The following is an 18,430-nucleotide window of genomic DNA, read 5'->3' on the forward strand; positions in this document are numbered from 1 at the left end:
TTCCATGAAACTTCATTATTCTTTGGTGTTTGCATTGATGGATGGTCTCCAGTATAGACATCAGTTCTGATGAAACTAGTGTTTCTTGGTATTAAACTAACATACCAGTGACAATGAATGTTATTAGCGATAACAGAATAAGTAATTGTGTGTATTACTTAAAGGGATGAAAGCAGATTTTCTGTACTTCATAGTACAGAAAAACTGAAACATATCCCATGTGAAGTTGAATTCACAGCAGCCACGTTAGTTACAGCAAAGCTGCTTTTGCTTACAGCAGTTACGAAGGACATCTCTTGGGGGAATTTTCCAAAGGTGAAGAGTTTTGTTTTTAAATAAAAGTAGTTAAACATTGTGGCAACACTGGTTTAAATATGAGCAAGTTAAGCCAATAGTCAAGTTTTTCTTATGTGACTCACTGTAAGAAGCTTTTTTTTCTCCCTCAGGTTTTTAAGATAACACAAACTATGTCAGTTAAAGTTTTTTCATAGACAAAGTTATGTCTACAAGTTTAAGTTCTGACATACTGCTTGTACCATTATAGGTACTTCATATAGGGAAGGGATTGTTGCATTGTACCAGAATCAAGAAGGAACAGTTAGAAATCTTGTCAGGTATTCATGCCATCTAACTTAAGCATTTAATTGAAGAGCCCGTTTCTCTCTCCTCAGAGAGAATCTAGGCTCCCTATTTACATAATCTAATTCTCTAGAGGAACATGCCTGGCACCACTGGCCATACACAGCCCCTGGTATTCCCGTTTCAGCACTTGTGTAGCATGTCAAGAAGTTAGACAATAAGAATATTCTCTCTTATTCCCTGATCTAAAGTATTAAAGAAAATTAATACAGGGCACAAAACTAAAAATATTTCTAATGCCAGATACTGGGGTTTTTTTCCCCCAAAAAACATGCTTTAGGCATTTCTGTGGCCAAAACGCAAGCACAGAAGTCAGTGTTTTGTATATTCATTTTTTTAAAATACATTCCTTGGGTGAGGAAAATAATTAACCATTTCTAAACACTTTTTTTTAAATTGCAGTGTCTGCTACCCTATTTTGATTGCAAGCTTAATGTTTCTTAATATCTTGCAAATAAGCTTACTAAAACCTATTATAATGGTTTAATAATATACTTCAGTGTTATACACTTCAGTGTTTATTTTCATTCTAATAAAAACACTGCATTCTATGAATATGAATTTAGTTTCTGTGTCTCTTTTGAGTTCAGGAAATACACTGTATGTCTGGGTGTTTTTCACCTTGATTTGTCCTTCCTGTTTTTTCAAACAAACAGTACGTGCAATGTTCGTGGTCCTAAAAGCTGAGCGTTATTATTCTGCATTTGAATATAGATCTCCAGCTGGGGATTTGTATGGTAGTGTGTCATCTCTCACAAATGCAGATTTTTCTTTTTCTATTTGTTTTTGAAATGTGCTGATGTTTTTAAAGAAAACAAAACAGTTGCAAATCAAAATAAGTTTTAAGATTGTACTTCACAACAGGTCTTAGTTTTAGATATTTAATTTAAACTTCTGTCATGTTGCTTCCGTCTTACAGTCACTTCCATTTGGAGGATTTCAGGTGCTCAATATGACAATTTTAGTCCCGTTTAATAAATGTACCTTAACAGTTTAAATGACTAATCTAGATGATGCACATACCAGTCAATACTAGATGAAAAGCAATTTGCTAAAGTTGGGTTTTTAATGCCATATTTAGACTCATAAATAGGTGGCCTGTTTGTACAGAAGTGCTGAGTGTTTGACAGCTCATGTTAAACTTGAAGGCATTTGGAAGCTGCTAAGTTCTCTTAGTCTTCAGACTAGTGTAATTGTCCAAGCACTGATTTATAAGCCAGGCTTTACCAGTTTATCTCTACTAAGGCCATACCTGCAACAGAACAGTGTTTTCAGGATTTTTAGTGCAGTAGATTGATTACCTGGGGCTGATTAAATCACATACAAAACCAGATATTTATGTCTGAGGACCATAGTGGATGTATCTCTAACTGGACAAAACGGTCTACCGCCATACTTTAACTTCAGGATCAAGACCTTTGAGTAAATGCTATTGGGAGCTGCACAGATGAACAATTCAAAGGAATCAATTAGCGGGAAGTCTGTGAGGCTTATCATACAAATGTTTTAATGACTTTTTGTGAACTAAGAATTCTCTCTTACTGTTAAAATTTGCTTCAATTATACAGCTTGTTCTATTAATGCAAGTGAAAATAAGAATTAGGAAAATTCAGCAAAATATTTAGCAGCCATGATACTATAGCAATGATGTGTATGCTAAGTAGTGTATCTCACCTCATTCTGTCTGCCAAAGCATGGTTGTTCTCTAAAGTTAAAATGAATACATTCTCGCCTAAGATCTGTTGAAAAGTACTTTTACCATATGATCTGATGTATTGGCATTTAAGTACTCCAGACTCTATAGAACTTTCTAGATGAGTGGGGGCAGGGGGTGGGTGAAGAGGGTAAAAAAGACAAAACAAACAAACAAAAAAAAAACAACAAAAAAAAGAACCCAAAACTTGAATAAGAACTTCCCCTTCAAATGTCTAATTGTTCCCCTAGTTATTTTGTTGATGCTATTCATATACAAATCTTCTAGACTTGCCTCATAAGTCAGTCTTGCCAAGCCTTTAATCATCTCCATAACATGTCTGGTTTGTTTCCAGTTTATGGATGGATATTGTTGAGCTGAAGTACTCCAGTATGGATACAGGACATGCTGTTGGGATTTTTTTGTTTGTTTTTAAATGCTTATGTAGTTGGGAAGTAGGTGTGTCTTTGCCACGGGACCGTGGTGCATTTTAGTCTCAATTTAGCTAGCTTATGTAGCTGATCGTGTTATTTTAACTTTAAAACACTTTTATTGTCAGGTTGACCATTCATAGATGTCTACTAGATATTATAGTTCATCTTTACCACTAATGACACCATGGAGACTAACCAAGCAATTTCATGTGTCTACTTTAAGCCTTCCTCCTTTTTACAGAGCTAAAATTGTAGTTGTCATAGGTTTTCATATTAAGTTTCTCATTTACACTAGTTATGATTTCAGCAAGGGGCTTATGATTATAGTATGTCTCAACTAAAATGAGAATGGCGTGAAGTTTAGATGTTAGCAAAGATGATATTTTAGAATATATAATGTACTTAATTGTTAGGTTATTACTGCTAACATTAACACTGAATACTATATTCAGGTACTTTTTTAAGTCTGTGAATACTATTAAATCATCTGTCACTTTCTAGTCTTAGAACACATTTTTATTCAGGTGAGTTTTAAGGTGAAAAAATGGAACTTGTTAACATTTTTAGTTTGGGAAGTGATTTTTAAAAAAAGTTTCTTTAATTGAGCTTTTAAAGAATTCAGTTAATTCAGCAAGGTCAAAGCTACAGAGTCTTTTGCAGCCAGTTAAGACCATACTCAAAACTGACTAGAAGCTTTATGACTTTTAAGTTGTTTCCAGTTCCCATTGGATGGTGCTACAGTTCTTTAGAATATGAAGGGACATGTAAAGGAGCGTATTTTAAAGATAGATACTTGCATTTACTGAATTTAATACCTATGTTAGAAGTCTAATTTTTTACTTCAGGTAGTCCTACAGATCAGTAGTTTAAAGCATGTGTCCAAAATTCAAAGCTGTTTAACTTCTTAACTATGAACATCTATTTTTAGTGTTTGTTAGCAAAATTGTATTCACTGTTTAATAGTTTCTGTTCTTGTATTGGCTTTATGCCTAAATGACAATATATAAGTTTTGAGGTGTGACTGTACTGAGTTTCTGCATATGCTCAAACAGGATAATCTTTGCATAAATTGCATGGATATATTTAGAAGTCCTAAACAGATTGTGCCAAGAAAAATGATTTGTCCAACAATGTAGTGCTGAAACTTGCTCTTCAGAGAAAACTGCCCTCCTCCCATTCATTCCACATTTAGATGTATGGGGGGATGACTTCTGAAATGTGCACTCTGTAGTTGTATTTTGCATGACATTGTCAAAAAGTCCTTCTAGCACTAACTGTATTCTATGGGTAGGATACTTCATGCTTCTCCTATATTGTGTAAATTTGTAAAAATTGAGAAATAATTATCACTTTTCTGAAAACTTTCTTACATAGTCTTAACTTTTAAGTTGAGGTGAGAATTTGTCACTTAGCCATATACCTCTGAATCTGTAGGCAGTTATACCGAAAGCACGTTTTCACTTCTGCTGTGTATTAATGTGGATGTGATTCTGGTATTGGAAAGGTAGGTCAAGCAGAATTCAAATGTTTATACACTTAAAAAGAAATAAATAGCTAGTGTGAGAATTCATAGTGCTTGGGAGGAGATAACTATCAGCTCTGAGGAAAAAACTAGCATTATGTTCTGACATTCCACTGAGATATGGACCTTCTGACGCAGCGAGTTCACTTGCTTCTTAGCACAGGACTGACGAGCCACAGGGGTGAGGGAAATGCAAAATATTTTACAGGAATTCAGCCTTGACAAAAGGGGCTTTTGGAGTCAGGATGATACAAAACTTATATTAACATATATGGTTATGTATCAGTGCTTTTGTGCTACTGATTATCTTTATTTTCATTATTTCAACATGGTTCATAAGCAGTTATCTTCTAAAACATCCTGGAACTACTTTTAAAACAACATGGAAATAGTCCCAAGAATTAGAACTATTTCCATGTTGTTTTAAAGGTAGTTCCAGGTTGTTTTAGAAGATAAATGCTTGTCAGCCATGTTGAAAGAATGAAACTAAAGATAGTCCCAAGAATTAGGACTATTTCCACGTGCATGGAAAACTACCTAAAACAATCATGTTCGGTGGTAGTATTTTTTGTGCTTGTCCCAAAGGTTGAGGAAAATCACAGTGGAATTTTTCCGATTCAGTAAAGCATACTGTAGTAGAACTGTCCCCTTTCAAAGCGTTGTGGATTTTTTTTTTTTCCTACTGCAGAACTTTCTAGAAAATCTTTGCTGTTGTGACCTATGCTATTGAAATACTTTTAAGTTCTGCTTTGAAATGAAAGCTTCATATTTGCATAGATAACTGCTCTTTAAAGATACCATGTATGTATTTGGGGAGCACAAAGCAGTGTTTTAGCATTATAAAGTCTGGTTGCACAAAGATTTAAAATGAACCTTGTACCCAAAGAATTACTTAGTCCTTTTGGGATAGTTAAATTACTATAAAGAAAGATTATCTGAATGTAGTTCATCAGTGTGATTTGGAATAGGTGTTAAAAGTTTGAAACACTAATTACCTAGGTATTACCCAAAGTCGCAAGTGGATAGTGGGATGTGGGTACTGAAGTAGCAGAATACAATTCCCGTATTCAAATTGTGCTTTACTTTAGTATATTCACAGCATTTTTATGTTGTTCAGTGCATGCCTATTGCATGTTTCCACTGCCAGAAATGAAGTAATACAATTAAAAGAAACAAACCTGTTTTTTTAGCTTTATAGACCTCAACTTTCTAAGGTGTAAAGAGAATGGGAAAAGTTTATTTCATCTGCTTGCAGCAGCGCAAGAGCTTTCACTTTGGATACACAGAACTTGCAAAACAGAATGATGCAAGGGTGAAGTTACAACCATTGCACCATGTCAGTTAGTGCAGCAGTTTACAAATGAATCCCAAATGCATGTCATATGTTTTACTTTTCAGTTTCTCTGTAAGATCCATGACCAAGTGGGCCAGTATTAGGGATTAACCATGATGGAGCCCTTTCTTACAGGCTTCTGCTCTCTAGAGCAAAGTTAAGTCTACAGTAGTGACCATTTGCCAGATAGTCACGTTATCTCAACATACATGTATATAGCAATGATAAAAAAAAGAAGAAAATCTTATTTAGTGAGCCTATAACAAAGATAGTGTTACACATACAGTTCAGTCCAGTTTTTACCAATACTAGTTCTTTTCCCCTGTCAGCTACAGAGGTAGCAAACCATGTTTTCTGTTTACTCAGCATTGGTTTTTTGCAAGAGCCCTTACTACCTACCAGGTACTGACTTCAGCTGAATTTAAGACTTCATTAAAACTCCTGATGAGATACATTCTGAATGCTAGGGGACAGTAGGGAGTCGGTCCAGCTTTGTCACTGCTCACACCTTCTATAGAAAGCAAGTTTGCTATGGTAGGCAGGTGCTTTTCATTGTGCTATTGAGAAACAAACCTGCAAGGGCATGGAAGCAGATTAGTCACTTCAGTTTCCTTCTGCTGATTCTCAGGACAGCTAGAGAACTGAATGAAAGCCAACCAGTCCCAAAAGAAGGCTGCTGTGAACTAAAATAGTACTGGCAACTTGTTGGCACTCAAACTGGGTTGAAGATCACCTCACAGAGTGTCAGTGGCATTTGGCCTGGGACATGGCAGGAGACAGGAGAAACCTACTTTCTAAATTTATTAAAATTATCTAAAGGCTTCAAAAAAAAAAAAAAAATCTGTTCAAATGAACATAGCAGATTGCTTGCCCAACAGGAAGCCATTACTCTTTATAGCTGTTTGAGGGAGAGAGGGCTGGAAAAAAAGGCTTCTCCCTCTTCATCCTAATCCACTAAAGTTTCTAAGAAAGATGAAAGTAAAATCCTAGTTTCATCATGGCTTGTTTTGCAAAGCTGTTGACAAGTCATAGTTTCTGACTCATAGAAAACCTCTATTTCAAAGCTTGCTTTTTCACTCCCCAAACATGAAGAATACCTGCTTACTGAGGGACGTAGTTTGAAAGTAATTATGTTCTGCTGAACTGTCATGGAAAGTCACAGTGAGTATGGATCAGATACCTTCTGTCCTGTTATATATGCACTAAGTGGATGGCTGCATCATTAGTGAATTTTAATGGTCATGGGATATGTGTGTGGTGTATTTTGTCCTACTCTCTTGAATTGCTGCAGTGCGACCAGAGGGGAGACAGCAGTGAAATTAAGGCATGATTACAGGATTCCTTTAAGTGCAGCCAGAAGCCTTGGAAGTAGAAGAGACTAGGGTTTTATGCAAACTATTCAGTCTCTGAAGGTATCCCAGAAAGACCAAAGAAGTTAGAAGTAATCTTTTCTGTCTCTGTAACTTGGGTGTATTAGAAAACATGGGAGAAAATGTCTTAGTTGAGCGTAAAATCAGTGAAAACATTTATGATTGATTACAATAACTTTTATTATCTTCAGTGAAGTATTTGTAAGGCATCGTGGTAACTCTAATCTTCATGCGCAAAACAATTGTTCTTTATAAGGCTCATCATCTATTAGTAAGCTTTGTGACATTTTCTTTTCATAGCTTAGTTTTAATTTTCCAACCTTTATAACCTTTTAGTGCTGACCATTTGTAACTCAAGTCCTTGTATGCAAAGGGTCGTTAGTCACCCAGAAGCCAGGAAGTTCAGTCTCAGCTGGGGGCTGAGCGCCCATGCAAGGTGCATAGCCAAGCACCAAGAAAATGCTTTCTTTCATATGAGGTGACTGTCCTCTTGTCCTGTAGTTCCCCACCTTACTATATGACTTCTGCATGAAATGAAATGGAGCTCTTACAGACATTAAACAGCCTAATGCTTAACTCTGCTGTGGATTACTAGAAGTGATTCAAGCAGTTCTTCTGAAGGAAACAGGCAATCACAGGCTATCAAAGTGCATACACAGAAGAGTTCTTCACAGTGCATATCTAGTTTTGTATTTACATGCTATTAAACTTACTGTTAAAAATCAGGTCTTACTGTTAATAAATTCAGGTGTCTTAAGCTTTTGTATCACTGTCCATCTCCACAGTGTCTGAATGTACAGCCTTTAGAAGGCACCGTTGTCTTCCTATCAAGTTTCCTGTTAAAAAGTACAGAATTTGTATTCCAATAATAAGGATTTTGTTCTCTTTTAGGACCGAAATAGAATGTATGACAGTCTGAATATGCACTCTTTGGAAAACTCCCTTATTGACATTATGAGAGCAGAGCATGATCCACTTAAAGGTACGTTGTTATGCTAAATAAAGAAAAAAGGGTCATCCATTCTGCATATTTGAATTAATACCAATTGCTAATTTAGATTCTAGGGTCATATTAAAATAGCAAATTAATTATTTTCTCAACTGACATAGAAGGTCAATCTCAAGCTGTATTTTATTGAAAACATTGGTTTACAGTTGTTTGAAACCACTAAAGCTTAAGTTACATTTTACAGGTTTTTCTCCCTCTCCCGTCCATCCTTCCCTCCTTTCCCCTAAGAAATTCATAGTTTATTTGAGATTTACTTGTCTGCTGTAGGAAATTCTGTCTCAGTTTGTAAAGACACACTGTTCTGTTAGTGGTAGCCAAAAGAGGGTGGGAGGGGAATCAAACCGCTACCAGTGTTAGTTGGTTAATTTTCCCTTTCTTAGCAGTAGAAGCTGAACAGAAAATTAAGTCCACTGATAAATTCAGGTTTTATCCTTTCACATGTTTTTTCAAAGCCCCTGGAGGAAAATAATGCATATAATTGTCCAGTTTGTCTGAAGAAGTCCAGAAATATATTTGGCTTTAGAATCCTGGTTCCTCTTACCTTTCTGGGCTCTGTTCAAATCATTTGGCCACAGCACTAAGCATATAGCTAATATTTGTGGGCTTCAATTTTAAATCCTATATTCACTGTGCAGTAACTCACTCTTTTGATTTCTGTTTTTCCATAATTATTCTCACATGGAGTTTACTGTTGAACTTTGGGGCAGGGAGCCCAAGCCATTTTATTTGGCCTGATCAAAAGTTATTTCATCTGTGGTGTTATAATTAGGCTAAAACAATGTAACTTTAAAATTATTGAAGACTTCAGGCTTGCTTTCCAGAAATTAAGTCTCGGTATTGAAGCAATTGAAAAATAAAAAAGAAAAAAAAAACAAAACCATTATTTACTCCCATCCATTCTCCATTTCTAGAGGCTCCTAGACTTAATATATCATTAGCACATAAGGGCCTATGTTCTCCTAATTTGAAAGACACTTTGCTACAGAGTCTGCTTGTGGTTCTCTTAAGATCTGTAATCAGTTGGAAGATCTGTAGTATTCAGACAGCATGTAATAGTATTGTAAGATTTACAATGTAAAGCGAAAAGTTTGGGGTTTCTTTTCCAAGCTGAAAATCTCTGCAAAGCATCAGTAACTGGGTAGCATTTAGTTAGCCAGTTAATTTTCCTCCTCTTCAATGTGGAAGCTGAAATTAAATTTTCTTAGATGTTCTTAAATCTGATCTCTTGTTTCTTACTGCCTACAGAGAATTAATTCCAGTTTTAACAATTTTATCATTTAAGTCCATTATTAAATTCAGTTTCTGTCTATTTTGCATGTTCACAAAACATTATTAAGTAACACAAAGGGGTTGAAACCTGTGAACAGTTAGCCCAGTGGTAACTGCTGTGGACTGAAAGCATGCATATGTCATCAAAGACAAGGTAACTAGTTAGATCATCCTTGTTTCAAAGCACTGTTGCTTCAATTTGCCACGCTCTGGTGGTGACTAATACTTGTTTGATTATCTGAACCTAAATCTACCATCAGGAAGGATATTAAAAGGTAAAGCAACTGTTAGACATAAAATTAGAGAACGCAGATCTTCTATCATGGTATACAGTCACTGTCACCTCTCACATTCGTGAAAACCAATCGGTTTCCTCACTTTTTTTCTGTGCATGCTGACATGAGAAATGGAAGTGGTTGCTTTGTCCTTCCTGCCATCTCACTGTTTTCATTTCAGCTTTATAATGCAGAAAAATTTTCAGAGGCACTGCAAGCACAGAAAAGACCCATTTTTATTTTTATTAATCTCTTCATTTTCCATTATGATACAATAGATGAAAATGATGTATTTCCAATAATATTTTTTTAGCAAGAATAAGACAAGACAAAGCTTTAAGTGAATTGGATTCATACATAGCCACTTTTGAAAAACTCAGTTAAGGTTCCATAGTTATTCTGTGCTTTCTAGGGACATGAGTATATGGTTTCAGTCTACAGTTAAGAGATTTTTTTTTTTTTAACGGTTTCACCATCATACTCTTGCAGTGAAAATTGTGCTAAGTTTTATGTTTGAACTAAAACAGATGGAAGCCATAGATAGTGATGAATTCAAAGGAAATCCATTTTTATGTTCAAGTGCCAGAGAATAAGGCGCATGCCAGCTGAATTTAAATGGCGTAATTGTGTGCTGTTACTTAAATTGGTTGATTAAGATATTTTTTTCTCTTTGGAAGCTATTATTTCAACTGAAACAGCTCCATTATTAACAGTAAGACGCGAGAAATGTTCCTTACTGACTGAAAATGGGAAGAAGAAATCACATGTTAGAATAGCCTTTTAGTTCTTCTGTACCCCTCTTCTGTTTAGTCACCATTAGTTGGCATTTCTGTAATTTCCTAGCAACTTTTAACTTTTTTTTTTTTCTGCAAACCATGAAACACTGATTTTGTTATTTCAGTCTCTGGCGTTTCTTTTCACCACAGAAAATCTGACATTTACTTAAGAATCCATCATATTTGCTTGCAGAATGCACAGGATTAAGAATATTATTGTTATTTATTTGTTGTTCTTATTAATGTGTAATGTACTTCGTTGTAGCTAAAGAATATTTTGTAACTAGAGACTGTTTTTATGACAAGTTTTTAAGTAAATCTAAGCACACTAAAACAATACATCTTTTATATCTGACCACAGCAGTAAAATGAAAGTCCCTGGAATTTTAAGCACGTGTTTCAGATTTAGCTGCTTACAATATCTGGAGTATGACTAAGCATCTTGTCTCAGATTTTACACAATGCAGAACAGACACTGTGTGTACTAGCTCACAGCTTTAAGTTTTGCATTTCAAGATCCGTTTTAGAAGGAAGCCAGATTTTACCACTTTTGCTTTCATGAACTTGAAAAAACTTTGTTTCAAATATGATTCACTGAAAGCCAAGTTTATGCCTGCCAAAAAATTGTTTATAGAAGCGTAGTTTCGGATTCACTTAGACAAAGTTTAGTCATTACTACAGACATGATCAAAAGAAAAGTAATTTTTAGCTTTCAGTAAGACATTTTTTCAAGGTAGGTTAATAGGGAATAGATGCTTGACTTCACTAGTCATTGCAGCAGAAATACTGATCATATGAAAACTAATCTTTCCCATGAAGCTTTCTTGAAATGCATTTCATAGTAAGACATAAGATTATCCTATCCAATCAATGGACTATAAAGCTAATATTAATAAAAGTTAAATTAACTCATTTTTACATCATTATTCTTAAATACCCATTTTATTCTTCTAATAGCCCTTAAAACTATTTTGAGAGAAGAATTACAATATTGATAGCCTGAAATTATATGGGTATTGGTAGTATAACTCTTTTCCAGACATACCTCTTGTGTACTTGCATTTTTTCCTTTTTCCTCCTGCAAATACCGATGCTTCTTGATGTCAAGTTGTAGAACACTGGATTCTAGACATTTCAGAAACAGGAAAGCCAATAAATTTAGTCTAAAACAGATTATGGAAAAAAAACTTAGAAGAAATGGTTTTATTTTGCATGGAATATGTATTAGAGTTGAGAAGCAGGTGGTTCAATGGAATTTATTATCTACTGTTTTAAACATCTTTCTAGTAAAGACTATGGTATTTTCCATGTAATTTAAGGGCTTGTCTTTTGTAAGGCAGGAGTATTGATGCTGTACTCAATTTACAATTCATTTCTGTTCCCTTACCAACTCTCTTAAAGCTCTTCAAGCTGGATGTAAAACAGTACAGATCTTGAATTAGCCATAGCTGTATTAGTGGGAGTAAAAATAAGGAACATCAACTTTATGTTGAATTTTAATTCTGTTTCTTTGTGAGGGGCAAAACACATACTTCAGGAAAGTTAGAAATGTATTTTTTGTATAGCTAGTAATTAGTAAAACACTATTATTTGGCTTATCTCTGGGGAGAAATATCTTGATGCACTTAGAAGTCTGTCTTGCTTTTTCTTGGCTTTATTTTCCCTTTAAATTGGTTTAGTTGACCTTTTCAGCTGTTAAACACCTTTATTCTAAAAGCAACCTGCTGGCGCATGCTCAGTGAAGTAAAAAGAAAAGCATTGGTGACTCAGCTGCACAGTAGAAACATTTTCTTTCTTTGAACATAGTAACTTGGTTTCAGGTAACTTTGTTTTATATTTTGTGTTATGAAGCTCTAATGTGTAAAGTTATGCAATTGCTTCCTACAGTAATTCAAATTGCGCTTAAAAAAGAGTTTCTGAGGCTGAACAAAAAAAAAGTGTGGAAGAACTTCAGTCAGTCGTATAAAAGGCTTTGAAATTGTACATACAGATTGTTTCCTCTTTCTGTCATAGAAGCTGTTTATGTTAAAAGAATATATTTAAGACTGATAGACTGTTTGCCTAAATAGATCGACTATCAGAGACAACACATCTGGCTTCATTATGACTTACATAATTCTTACACAAGCATTTGAAAGTGTAGTATCTAGGCTTTCTGTAACTAGGTGTTGTCCAGACATGGTTCTGTGCTGTTGTCTTAACTATGCTGATTCAAAACCTGAGCTTTCAGAAACTGCTGCAATCCTCAGCCATTCACTGATCTGTCAAAGTAGTTTGGGAAAAGCTTAACTTGGAAACTTTTCTAGTCAGGAGATCTCTTAAAAAAAGGAAGATGGGAAAGGAATTTGTGATTCTCTGTCTCTTCATTCAACCATTTAAGGCTTTTTTTTTTAAAAAAAAAAAAAGGGGGGGGGGGGAGTAGACATGAAATATCAAACTTTGAAACTGTGAGTCAGCAAAGTTTAAAGCGGTCGTTATACTTAAATTTATCCCAAATGTTTTAATATATGGGGATTCCTCCAACAACTTAGTTAACTAGGAATAGAAAGTATGCATTTCCAAAAGTAGATATGAATTTGCCTTACAGTGAAAAGTGAGTAAGCACAGTAACATCTGTATGCTCAGAAGAAGGTTACAAAAAATTTTAAATTTCTGTTGCCCCTATTAGTAACATGAGATTACAGAAATGTAGCTAAACCTAAGTTTATTACTCTTTCCTCATGGTTTGGATTACCAAGACTTTTAACTGGATTTAGTGGATAAACTGGCCTACTAAAATTTATTTGCAAGCTTTTTATTTTTTTCTGTCCTTACAGAAGAATACATTGTGAGAAATACATACTAGGCAGTTCTGTTAGGATTAATCACATTTAGGTATGGAAGAGGGAGCTAAATTTAATAGAACTCTAGTTGCATAAGAAATGTCAAGCATACCTGCTTCTCCTTAGCAATACTATTTTGAATTAGCCATGATACATAAGAATTAATTAGTGGTAACATGATGAAGTTGCAAGTTCAGGTTTGCACAGAGAAAATTTCTATAACATGATACTTTGATACGGTACTGTAATATTAGGCATTGTATTTGTTCCAGATAGCAGCGCGTTACTAATTTTGAATGCTGTAGAGCTAAGCTTTGTAGACAGTGAAGTGATTACTTTTCATTTCTCAGGAATGGAATATGTCTATTATTTAAATATTAGATATTCTCTAATTTGTAGTTGATTTTAAACTAGTAAAGCATCTATATATTACTAAAATTTCTTTTTTAAGCAGGCAGAGGCCACTGGAATTGCTAGTATATCTATTGAACGGTTTATACGATTCTAGATTACTGACATTGAAGTAGGATGGGATTAGATAGGATTTGTGGTGAGGGCAGTTCTTAAAATGGTACATTTTTTTTTAAACAATCTGCAGTGAAAATAGCTGTGTAGAAAGAAGTATGTGATAGAAGCAAAGTAAATTGTTATAAGAATGTGCTCCTATCTTCTGTATTTTATATACTGATATTTCAAGTGAGGATTAATATTGTATATGTCCATGTAACTAGAATAATCTGTTAAAAAATAGTGTAATCTGAGCTCTGTATAAGACTGATCTTGCACCCAGTTCCATGCATGAAGTGTTCTGAATTTACATATATCATTAAATTCAGATGGACACCCTAGAACCACTGCATTTTGCTTCAACAGATTAATCTGAAGGATAGGAACCTAAGTTAACATATCAAATTGATTGTATTTTGAAAAAGTAAGCAAACTTGGTGTTAAAAATGTTTTTAAGGTTCTAAGTCCAAGTACTAGACAAGGTAATAAACACAAGTATTAAGTTCACCAGAATGCAATAATGCAAAGTATGATTTCATTGAAATAACCATGTAAATAAGACTTAAAAGAAGTATCAGTACAGCAGTACATGCACTGAATACTGTTACTCATTTTCCTTTCTAACCCTCAAATAATTCATTATCCGAACTAGCAAATTCATTTCCGTAACACAGCAAGGTTGGGTTTCTTTGTGTCTGTGTGAGCCATAGGTTTTATGCTGCAGTAGTGGGCCCAGATCCTTAGTGCGCTCTCTCCCCGCTACTTAATGAGCAGTGCTTTATTATTTCAACTTTTTCAGTTTGGCACCAATGTTTCAGATGCAGCTTATTTGGGAAGCTATAGCGGGGAAAAAAGCAAAAGAATGCAGAACAGAGTTGTAGATCCACAATTTACTATCTTATAAAACCATTTTCCTCTCCAGGTGTTGACACTGGTGGGCTTCTCTCTCCTGTTAGGCCTTAAGTCTGATCTCTTCTTCTGCAGTAGTTGTAGAAAAAAATACATCTTTTGTCTACCTTGCTGAATAGGAAAAGAAGATAAATGTATACAGACAGGGAGAAAGGCTGTCACCACAGACTCCAGGAGGTTCAAGATGAGATAATTTCTCACAATTTCTATTGTTATTCTAGATAGAGCATTCTGATTTGCAAAAACAGCTCATATTGTTGCAAGTGTTTCTGTAGTACCGTATATAAACGTGATGGTGACAGTAAATAATCTTGTAAAATATTTGCTGTTAGGCAAATGAGTATTATCTTTATAGACCAAGGAACTAAGAAGTAAAGCAAAGTGACTTGTTACACACCAGGCTGGGCAAACCAGTGGCAGCTCCCAGATTGCAATTTAAGGATGCCTTGTTCCTAATTCTTTTCCTATTATACCAGCATACATTACTAGAAGGACAGAGTACTTATAGTTCCAAGAAACATTAGGTATTGCTGTAAATATTCAGCATGGCAGGAAAAAAAAATGGCTTGTGTGTTAAAACTGGACATCTTGAAGATAAGGACCATGAAGACAGAGGCTCCTGCAAAGATTTTTTGTTTAGTATCTTGTCTAAAGATTTTGTTTAGTGTCTTGTCTAAGCCTGCTCAAAAATTCTGTAGAAGGTAGAGAAGACAGCAGTCCCTTTGGGTGGCGTTCATCTGCCCTTTTCCAGGAGGCAGCCCTTGCTCTTCACTGCTTTCTCCACGCTTTCAAATTCCAAAGCAAATAGTTCCTACCTAATCTGTAGGTGTCCTGATACCATCCATTCTTACAATAATGAAATCTGTGGGAAGAGAAATAGAACGTGGCTGTATAAAAATTTTTTTGCCACAATGTCTGTAAATAATAAGACTGAATAAAATATCCCAAATTATCTTAATCTTGCTGTTTTGAAGTTTTGAGTGTAGACTTCATAATGTATATTTTTTTATAGTTTTTGGTAGAAAATTATCATGTTGGTTTCCTAAAGGGGAAGAGCAAAACTTAAACCCTGTTACTTACAGATTTTCAGCAAAAAGGTTTTTTATTTAACGCCAAAGGTGTCCCTGGGGACACAGAACTACTATTTTGAGAAAATTTCCAGTCTTGCTGCTAATCACATGGGTTTACCAACAGTAGGCTGGGGGGGGGAGGGGAACAGTGTCTCATAGGAATGTTAGACAACCTTAGTATATGGACTGCTGATTTGGTTTTCTTACCTTTTTTTTTTTTCCCCTTTTTTCCCTGTTTCTTTCTAAAAAGAGTGAGCCTTATTAGGGTATGACAGTGTCTTACTATACTTACATCTTGCAAGCCATCTGCATATATAGTCCCCTTTAAACCTGTGTGAGTTGTAAACACCCATTTCTTCCAGACTGGATTCTTCTTTATGCCCCCACAAACATTCTTGTTTCCTCCAAAAGATTTAAATGTTTAAGTTACAGTATTTTATATATGCTTACGGATTATAAGCAAGCGTGTTTTAATAGCAAGATAGATGGAAATGTAGTTTTTTGCACATTAAAGCACACGTCTTCCAAACACAGCAGCTACTGTAAATGTCTCTCTAGGTCAGTGCGTGCTACTGGTATGTTTGCAGCTTCCTGTAAACGGAAAACGCCTCCTTTAATAAAAAGGAATTTGTAGTGAACAGATACTTCAGCTGTGCATTTTAAACCATTCATTTAACTATTAAAGCGTAACATGCAAGCAATGTAGTAAAATGCAATACTTGAAAAATTCTAATGTCAGGATATATGAGGTTTTTGTGTAATTTTTATTCAATATAAAATGTTGAAAATGTTATCTATCATATGCTTTAATTTTGTTAATTCTGTAGATAAACCGGTACTCTAGTTTTGCGAGACTCACCGAAAAATATTACATACAATGGTTATATGTAATACACCAAGATACAGTCATAAATTGGTTAATAAAATTTTAATGCCTTAATTCCTATTAACATGATTTTTCTTAAATTAATTCAGCAGAGAAGCACTAAGCTGTAGAAATGCCACTCTGTTAAGCAATGTGCATAGTACAGTTATTCACAGTCACTATGAAAGAGAAGACTAAAGCAGTCAGTACTATTTCTGGGTGTCACGAAACAAAAAGTGGCTTTATCCTATTGGAGCTGATCCCAAAGCACATTGCAGATCTTATGACCAGAGAATTAAGGTTAAGAAGTCTGTTCTTGTCAGGTTTAACTTGGGTCAAGGGTATTGTTGGTTAATGTGCTTGAAGTTAAATATTAGCTCTTTATTTCCCTTAGGCAAACTGGAAATATAGTTTATATTTAAATTCTAAGCAGTGATTTTTCATTATTTTTTTCTAGCATAATAGCTAAAACCTCTGCCTTTGTTTTGTTTTGTTCTTTGGTTTTGGTTTTCTTTTAAGGTCGCTTGAGTTATCCACATCCAGGGACTGACAATCTTCTGATGTTAAATGGTAAGTGCTAATCTTATGACAGTTTCTAATTATCTCTAGCTTAGCTTAAATCTGACATGTTGGTATAAAACTATACTATTATATTCTATTATTGAATTACTTGCCTCTAGTCTTCAACACTGATGGGACTGTTGCCATTTTTCGGAGTTGAATGGCAAGAGCTAATCTTGCAACAGCCTTTCATTATATCTAGCTTATTTGAAATCTGAAATGCTCATAACAATGCACTATTCTTTTTTTTGTTCTCAAGCAAACCAATGATGTGTTCTCCAAAGATCTGCTAGAAAACTGTTATACAGAAACAGGAATTAGAAAAATAAGGCCAGAAAGGCATGTTTTTCTATCTTGTGTAAATAAAGGGTGAACTAGATACTTTCTATTACAATTATGTGAAATACATTTTATTTTGATTGGGTTTTTTGGAACTGGCTTTGTCAAGTAAGTTTCTAACTGCAAAATATGCTGAAGTTAGAGTTCATGTTCACGTTCCTCTCCCAGTAGGTCAGACTTCATGAACATCTGCTACTCAGTGAAGGCATGAACTTTAGCCTTTGTTCAAGGCTAAAGAAGGAAGCAGAGCTTGGTAATCCATCTAAGTCAATAATAAATCAGGGGTTTTGCACACAAATGTTTTCTACATTGGGAAAAATTAGAGCTATAATGCCACAGCTTCTCCAGATTAGAAAAAGTAGAAGCTGTTCTACACAAAGCAAGTACACTTTTGTCATTGACTTCATGGGTCTAAGCGTTACCAGTAAAGACCTAATTCTTAAAAAATACAGTCAGAATAGTTACTTCAGGTTTGTGGTTCTGTGGAGCTCTTTTTTTTCTTTTTTTTTTAATTGCCTTACCCTTCTGCACAGTCATTTATACTTGTGCAAAGGCATATAAAATGGAAAAAATATCCAGTTTTCCTTGTGTAACACTGTGTAAATGTTTAAAATTTTAAGGAAATTCAGGTTTAGCTTTATACCCAGTAAAGGAAAATATTGCACAACAGACATTTGAAGAATTAGGTCCCTTTGGTATTGACTAGTTCTTTATGGTAGTGGAGTATTTTGAAAAGTGAACATAGCTACTTAAATATCGAAATAAAATTAGCGTTTAGCCCACACAGGCCATAATCCTGATTGCTGGTCAGAAATTACATTGAATATTGATGTGCTTGATGTTACATGGTTTACAACAGTTAACTTTCTGTATTTACCTGCAACTGTAAGACCTGTTCTGCGGTCGGTTTTGTTGAGGTGGTATATGTGCATTGTCATTATCTGCTGATTTGTAATGAAGTGTTAGATGTGAAGGTATTTAAAAACTAAGCAATCTTATGAGCAACTGTGAAATATATCACTGCAATCAGTGTAAGA

General features: G+C 34.8%; 1 protein-coding gene across 3 annotated transcripts in view; it reads left to right on the forward strand.

The window, feature by feature from the left end:
* The window catches only part of CPEB2 (cytoplasmic polyadenylation element binding protein 2), a 55,939-nt gene that overhangs the window by 7,483 nt on the left and 30,026 nt on the right, over positions 1 to 18,430 (forward strand). For 2 of the 3 annotated variants that reach the window (XM_068403399.1, XM_068403398.1), the window contains exons 3-4: positions 7,883 to 7,973; positions 17,013 to 17,063. In XM_068403399.1, coding sequence (XP_068259500.1) covers positions 7,883 to 7,973; positions 17,013 to 17,063 — 142 coding nt within the window. Of the gene's footprint in view, positions 1 to 6,709; positions 6,783 to 7,882; positions 7,974 to 17,012; positions 17,064 to 18,430 lie in introns of those variants that run through there. The other variant, XM_068403401.1, reaches the window with a different exon arrangement.

Source organism: Nyctibius grandis, chromosome 6 (genome assembly GCF_013368605.1).
Source record: "Nyctibius grandis isolate bNycGra1 chromosome 6, bNycGra1.pri, whole genome shotgun sequence".
Lineage (NCBI taxonomy): Eukaryota > Metazoa > Chordata > Aves > Nyctibiiformes > Nyctibiidae > Nyctibius > Nyctibius grandis.